Below are 8,220 nucleotides of genomic sequence, written 5' to 3'. Positions count from 1 at the left end.
GGCTGTGCTAAGAATCACTAGTAAGGCCGATGGGAGCAAGAGGCTATGCGCAATACCCATATCCAAGAACACACATTACATTCTCAAGAGACCTGGGCATGTGACGGCCTGCGTTGATATATGTGTAGATGACTATGTGTGTAACCTGTGATGTAGTATTTACAGTGCACAGTTAGGCAGCAGTCATATTTACATATTGACAGGCAATTGCTGAGTACAGTGAGTAGCTAACCTTGCACATAGACTTGGAATAGACAACAAAAGTGATAAGTGATAGCAGCAAAGAAGTGATATGTACAGTTAACTGCCTCTGCTTATACATGACTGAATGTGACATTGTGTTTGGTATATATTCATTTAGATATTTAAAAAAGAGATCCTTAACACCTGCACGATCCAACTGAATGTGATAAGACATTTTTGTAAAACCATTTTATGCTCAGAGTCACTTTCTGCCAGTGTTCACTGAGATAATGTCTGAAAAGCATGCATACAATTATTGACTACAGAAATCTTTATATAACAATGTCATACACTGACTGAAGTCTAAGCCATAATGCTCACTGCCAGCCATGACTGAGGACGATGTGCCTAATGAGTGTAGATTAACAGGCTTATACAAGGAAGATTGTTGCCTTTTTATCTATTTCCAGAAGAGTTAATTCCTCCAGTTCTGTTGGGCCAGTGCTGTTGCTCAGCAGTCGCAGGATGCTCAAAGCGTATGTTTGATTTTTGAAGCAAATTTAGTATAATATAGGCACAGTAGGCTGGCCCCTGTTACTGAGTAATGAAAGGCAATTTCAAAAGCCAAAGTGCTGGCTATCCTACACTGCTGAATGAACTGTTTTAGCCTTGCAGGCCACTGCTGGAGTCCAAACTGAAATATCCCAAAAACTTTAACATAGGCCATGGATTGCCATGGCATTCATAGTGTCAGAGTAGCCCTTTGGTGATCGTCTGACTTCTCCTTCTGTGTCACTAGCAGGTTGGCATTTGTGGTTCAGAATGAAATGTCTTGATGAGTGAGTGCTGACTGAACTACTGTGCAGTTTACCCATTTTGTAACGTGAACACAATATGAACTTAGGTGATGCCTGGACTTTGATATAGCAGAATCAGTAAATAAAAAATTCCATTTGTCCAATACCTTCAAAGTCTGTGACATTACCATCAGCCTCTGTTCCACTTTGTGCTAATTAGCAAACTAAGCCAACATGCCAAATTAAGATGTTTACAGTGGTAAACACTGATGACAATTCTGATGTTTGAACTAAACAAAAATGACAGCTGGTGCCATGTAGCCATCTAGTAAATGTTTAATGCCTAAATGTTCAGAGGGACATCATTTATTAATTTTTTTATTTAATTTTGCTATGTCACTTTTGAGATGCTCAACAGAATCTCGTAACTGACAATGACAATAAAGAATTGAATATTGAATTGAATATCAATCTCATGTTTAGCATCTTTGCTCAGCTCTAGATATGATCCCATGAAAGCTAGCTCACTGGTAACTTAAAAGATAACTCCAGTACATTTCACATAGGCTGAACTTGCAGGCCTACCCCCTTAATAATACTGCTCTGAGATGTCACTCCAGTTTTATTTTGGGATATGTTTCTCACCTGGGGCTAATTATCCAACAGAAGTGTGACTATTTCCTCTCAGATTCCATTATAATTTCAGTTTATAGAGGGTCCAGGAATATAACAAGATGCTAGCATTAATTGCTGGTGGGACACATATATTGTAATCACATCTCACAGTGTTTTAGGTGCTGTAATTGCTTCTCTTACCGTATGGAGAGCTGAGCATTTATCCAGCCGGCCTCTCTTCAGTCGATTTTGGGGGAGGTGAAACCAAAGTCTCCATGATCAAAATGTTCTTCTTGAAATACACTCCTGGAATGACTATCATCCATGGACACATCAATTTATCCGAGTGTGGAATCAAAGTGTCGCAGCAGCAAACCGTTTCCTTCTCAGTCAGCTGAGAACCATTTCTCCGAGGTATTTCAGAACGGCCCTCTAGCTTTTCTGCCTGTTTGATTAGCTCCTTGTCTGTTCACTCCATGTTCGGATAAAAATCAACCGCCACAGTGACTCCTCCACATTATAGTCCACGGCATAATCCACCATTACGTTTATTTATTTCTTCAAAAGTATCCTTCAGTTTCCTTAGAAGGCCGTCGGCTCTAACTGCAGTGAAAGTTAGCCTTACGCACGTTAACGAACCCGGCACGTGCAGGTGAATATACAGGTTCCGGAGTAAGGTCAGCCTGCAAGTACCCGGATAATGCATATAACATAATCGCCGTTCCCTACTACCACAGTCTGTGTTTGTCTTTGATTCAGTATCAAATATTTGAAATAATTAATGTAAAATGACATTCATTTGGAAAGTTGGGAGGCTGGCTACAATTGATGGCAAATGCAAATATATCAGGACTCACAGAGCCGCAATAGGCACATACACCAGGCTGAAATATATACCAGAGTTACCCTCACATGACCTTAACATGATGAGTTTTCTGCTCGCACCATCTTCAGAAAAATAAACTCATTTTGCCATGCACATTTCTCAACACTTGTGTGCTCTCAACACAATTTTGATATAGGTTGCTAAAGGCTTTTATTCTGACATCATACTCAAGTCAGGGCTACTTCGACTTCACCGCAACTGCATAAGATGAAAATTAATTTTGGACCTCAACTTTCATACCTTTAGTTTTCATTACAATTAATATTACAGCCTCAAAGCTGCTAATAGGGCTGTAGATTAGCTTTTTGATCTTCTCTCAGTTTTTTTTTTTTTTTTTTTTTTTTTTTTTTTTTTTTTTTTGATTGTTTGTTTTTTCCTGGGTTTTGGAAGTGACCAGTTCTTGATTGACACATCTTGCAATGTTAAAATAATCTATATGCATTGTCTGCCATTATAATGATTATAAAGGGCATGTTTTTGTTGCCATTTTAATACTCCAAGTGAGTTAAAATTAGTTTGTCTGAAGAGTCATAGATATACTGTAGTCATATGTAGTTATGTAGTAATATTTTCTCTCATTATATGAGAGGGAAATACAATACTAATGAGTTACCTATTAGTTAATGTTTGTGAAACAGGCTGGAAATTCATCACTCATGTTATGCAACTGTGGTTCAAAGATGATTAAGTAATATGGTATCTGTGCAACAATGATTAAGCCAGTAATGTTCACAGCTTATTTGCTAATGGTCAAGCACCGTAGAAATGCACAGAGCATGAACATCCAGACATAGAAAGAGTTCCTCTTTCACTGAATGCGTTCAACCATGGCTCATTGTCCATTTAAAAAAATTCTGTTCTCTGTGAGTTAAAGCAAAGGCACTTAGACTCAGAATTAACATCTCAAGACAGCATTCTTGTAAGCTATGCACTAAATGTGTAGCAACGGGCAGCTCATCAATGCTTAAGTTCATGATGGGACTGTGTACTTCTGGCACATTGTTCCTCTAGTTGAAGTAGTGCACACAGGTCCTGGGACTGTCCTACTTCAAGCCCTCTCAACATTCTGAAGCTTCCTGACTTAGAAATGAAGCAGTTCCCTGCATGACAAGAATACTGGTTCTTCTTAATGAGCCTGGGTCCTAGAGTGAGACACATTTTACACAATGTAGCTTCGAGGCTGCAGAGCCTCTTATAAAAATGTAACAACCAAACTCTTGTTTAACACTCAAAAGCGATGAATAATAATAGCAAACAAAGAAAACACTGACAGCATTCATTTTTTCCCTGAAGTGATTTTATTACAAAGTTCATGAGGACTTACAGTATTACAAGAGAATTTGCCAACATGCGAAAACAGAACAAAGCAGAACACAGGAGTTTAACAAACTGGTAAGATAAGACAATCCACTGTTCACAATAAACATAAAAACTGATTAAGTCCTCAGGAGGTGGGAGCCGGTGAATGACTACAGTGCAGGCATAGAACGGCCACATTCACGCTGACTCAGCAAAGGTCAATCCAACCAAGGCAAGATGTGCACATCTCAAGAAAACATGTTACAATTTTTATATGCCATCGGCTTTTCTCAGAACTTTTAGAAAGCTTCACTTGTATGTACATAAAACTGTACAAAAACATGGCATCACAAGCATTTTATCCTATATAAATATACCAACAATTAGGATAACAACTAGATTTCTCTCTTGCAAAGACATATTTTCAAGGCAATTGTCTTTGTTCTAGATGAACTGTGAAAAAGATGAAATGTTCAGTTAATTTCAGTTCGTTTTGGGAGAGGGCCTTTTGAATATGAACCAGCACTGACATTTCAGAAAGTAAAAGAAAAGAGAGTAAACAGTTTCTACCAATTATCTTTGGAATTCATGCTAAAATCATAGCCTGCCTGACAGCAGACGCATGGTTGTGGAGATCTATGTACACTACACCACCAACAGATTTTCTTTATTTTTTCACACAACCAGTTTGCTAAGAGTCTTTGATCAGTAAGAAAAAAAAAAATTCCTTTGCCAATTTCAGTACAGTAATTTGTCCATCTGTCCACATAAATGATCACCATACGATACACACTACAGAGAGGCAAAAGATACTCAAGTGAATTCAACATTAAATCAATGTTAAGTACAAATTAAACATTATTCAACATACTTTTGAGTGTATTTAGGTGCTTCATGATGTCCTCTTACTTTGATCAAGAAGAACCGGTCTGTGTTTGAGAAAGAAGGAAACACAGTTCATTCAGCATGAGTTCAAAAGAAAGGTCAAATCTGGTGATATATTGTTCCAGGGGTGAGTAGCAGGAGGTCATTATCGGCTGGAGTGAAAGAGTCCTAGTCATCGCAAGGGAGTTTGGGGGGTAGGATCGGGCTTTGTTTTTGTTTTGCAGAGGACTTAAATCAAACTCCTGTCATTCCATTTGTTGCAACAACTGATGATTACAACTTATCTGCTAAGAGTTACCCCGTTTTAATCAATGTACTGGTGATCAAAGAGACGACTCTGAAGATACATTCCTGATTCACTAACGCGATAAGAGTACTCAGGCTGAAATCAGGTTAAGATTTAACCCCAGAGATAAATCTGGATGTGAAGCAATTGTGAATCGGAATCAAGTCAAAGCATTTAAATAGATAAAGTTATGATTGAGGCTATGTGACATTGGTTTTATCACTTGGTGCTATCTTTCTCACTTGTCATTAATTCCAGGTCAGTGATCTTACCCGCTGCTTTCAGTTCGTGAAGCGGCTATCCACAGCTCTGAGAGGGGTGCTCGGGGGAGCCGTGGGGGTTTTTAATCACAGTGTATCATGGCTGTTGTTTGAATTTTATTTCAGTTGCTAAATGGCTTTGAAAACGGCATAATGTGCTTTCTCCCCCTCAAGGCAGGATAATCGCCCACATTATTTAATCATGGCCATGTCCAGTCATTTCCATATGTTTTCAGTTTAATTATTCTAAACGCAGTTTTCAATGGCAGCGTGATGAGGTAAGTGCTGATAAAAATACCCCTTTTAACTGATTGTAGCTCTGCGGGTGGATTTGCATTATCTGGTGGGTGCCTTGTCCTGGGGGTGTGCTCACACATGCCCTAGCTCAGGACTCATTACTCACCCTAATTAGGAAATGTCCATTTTAGGCTCTTCCACCCTTACTCAGAGACACAATCTCACTATGGAAATACTCTGCAGAGGTGAGAGGTATCTACAAATCTAATCAAATCAATGCTTAAATCAAAGACACTAGCCAGCTCTACGATGTTGTAAGGCAGGCTAGTGTAGTCATCATTAACATCCAATTACTGACTAATATGTGGTGTCCTTCAGACATATCCTTCAGATTCGCTTGGAAAATCTTTGTAAAGATAAAGGAAGCCCACGGGCATGCCCTATTTTTTATTCTCTGTTCAATAGCCAGAGGAGGAAAAATGCCTTATAACTTATTAAGCATGTTGTCCTCAATACAAGGCAAATCATCATTAGCTGGAGTTGCAGTAAATTGAGCCTGACTCCTACTATCAAAACCTACATTTAGACTCAACAATTTTCTGCATTTGCAGATGTTAATTACTGATACTGCAACCAATATTTATTTTGAAATCCCTCACATTATTGACAGTAAGCCTTTTACAGTAATTTTTTCAAACCCACGTATTCATTAGGTAACAAATAGCGGTCCACATTGTCTGTTACTTCATCTCAATGAATGTATTTGTATTGAATTAACTGCTGAAGAAGAAAATACCTTGTAAGTACTCATACTTTTAAGTACAAATAAATCAGTCTGAACGCAGAGCACTTGTCTAGTTCACATCTGTGTGGTATTAACTTCCAAAAGTACTGTCTCTCCAGTGGCTCTCAACACTCAAGTACCCTTTTGTGTAAATAACTCATGCATTCATCAGATCTACTGAAGTTCGTACTGATCATGTGGGGAAACAACCATGAGCTTTAGAGGAAAAGGTTGTGAGTTACACGTCAAGCCCGTCTGATTGTCACAATAAATGTTTTTAAACTGATATACTGGTATGATTTCATCAACAGGGTGAGTCACAAGGTTTTATGAGAAAAGCCAATCAGAACGTGTCTGGTGAGTACTCTGTGTTTTGGTCATTGTGACTCCGGGGTACTGTGGCCAAGTCAACCGTTTTCATGATGAACGATAGGTCACAGTGCTGAGAGTCAGTGGAACATAATGTCAGTTTAAATGTTGCCGCACAGCTTTCTCCACCAGTGGCAGCACTCTACAGGGAGCGGAGGTAAAGGCCATTCTACTATGATTAGGGGTCGAAGGTGTGTGTGTGTGATTGCGCGGAGCGGATAAATGCCTTCCACAATATCGAGCTCCACTTCTGGAGATGGTTTCAATCAAGTTTAAACAGCAGCAGCAAAGAAAAGCTTAAATATGCTAAAATTCTGAGGCAATTTTTTTTTCAGCTTATGCCAGACAAAAATATATGTAGAACACACCATTCAAATGTATTTACAGCACTGTACATTAAGATAAACCATTTCATTTGATTGTTAGTCAAGAGTCTTGCCTTTTGATGGGGCCTGACTGGCTGTCTATTAAATTATATCTAATAATGGCACAAGAGCACTGATCACAACTTTCAAATTCAAGAGATCACTTCACAGAATGGGACTTGGCTAACTACAACAATAATTACTTACTACTAAAGTAGCAATTACCATCTGCATTTCCTTTTGATCTGTTTGATCTGAATTGTATCCTTCAAGATTTTGTATAAATAAATGATGAGAGTGCATCAATTAACTTTGTGGAATTCTTAATAAATATGATAATAAATTAATAATTTAAGGAGGAAATGACAAAAACAAGTGTTCATGCCAGTGATTGAATGAGTCACAGCCTATTGTTTCCTACAAAACGGGCATTGGCTTTAGTGTGTGGACAGCCTGTTTCTCCTTCCAAAGTGGGTGTATCTTTCCTCCTGTGTGCACCAATCAGATGACGGTAATTCTCACAGGTAAATTTCTCGTTTTGGGGTGTGGGCAGAGGGGGAGGTGGGTGGAAACTCAGAGGCCACACTCAGGGGCATCTCCTCTAAGGGGCAGTCCTGACTGGCGTCGTGACCACTGCTGGAATAGGCACTGCGGGAGGGCGGAAGGCGCGACCGGTGCTCCTCGCCACCCAGCCTGGCGCTCCCGTTTGCCAGGCGTCCCAGGCTCCCTCTCTCCTGGTAAGGCACGAAGGTGGAGAGTTTCGGGGGGTTCCTGGTCTTGCGTACGGGGGAGGGATGCCCGGGCATCCAGCAGGCGTCTGAATGGCCCAATTCGCTGCACTCCGTCGTACAGTTTCCGGTCATTGCCACATCAGGGAGGGAGCGGATATCTGTGGGCAGGAGAGAGAAAACAGCACCATCAGAGAGAGCTTGATAGTGATAAACATCGGAGCAATATTCATAAAGGAAAAAAAAGGCATAAAAAGGCATTTGTGAACAGAAATGGTGTCATCTGAAACACCCCATGAAACCCACCCCTCCCTCCTTGAGGTCTTTGCAGCTGTTGCTAAGCAGTCGGCAGCAGTTGCTATGTAGCTGTTGCTATGCACTGTGTAATGAGCGCTACTGTGTGTGTAGTCCACTAGCTGATGTGATACATTCAAGAGATAGCGTGCTGTGTCTGTGTAATTTAGAAGTATCCAAGAGCAGTTTGTTTGATATATTTGTAATATATCCCTGTATTGTTAACACATTC

General features: G+C 39.8%; 1 protein-coding gene across 1 annotated transcript in view; it reads right to left on the bottom strand.

Annotated features, from left to right (window-relative positions):
• Positions 1-3,756: 3,756 nt before the first annotated feature.
• The window catches only part of pcdh1a (protocadherin 1a), an 83,337-nt gene continuing 78,873 nt past the window's right edge, over positions 3,757-8,220 (bottom strand). Inside the window, exon 5 of the mRNA XM_018692232.2 lies at positions 3,757-7,855. Within this exon, the coding sequence (XP_018547748.1) occupies positions 7,485-7,855 (371 nt within the window). The 3' untranslated portion in view covers positions 3,757-7,484. The remainder of the gene's footprint in view (positions 7,856-8,220) is intronic.

Source organism: Lates calcarifer, linkage group LG20 (assembly GCF_001640805.2).
Source record: "Lates calcarifer isolate ASB-BC8 linkage group LG20, TLL_Latcal_v3, whole genome shotgun sequence".
Lineage (NCBI taxonomy): Eukaryota > Metazoa > Chordata > Actinopteri > Centropomidae > Lates > Lates calcarifer.
Note: the sequence above shows the minus strand (reverse complement) of the source record. Positions and strands in the feature narration are given on the sequence as shown.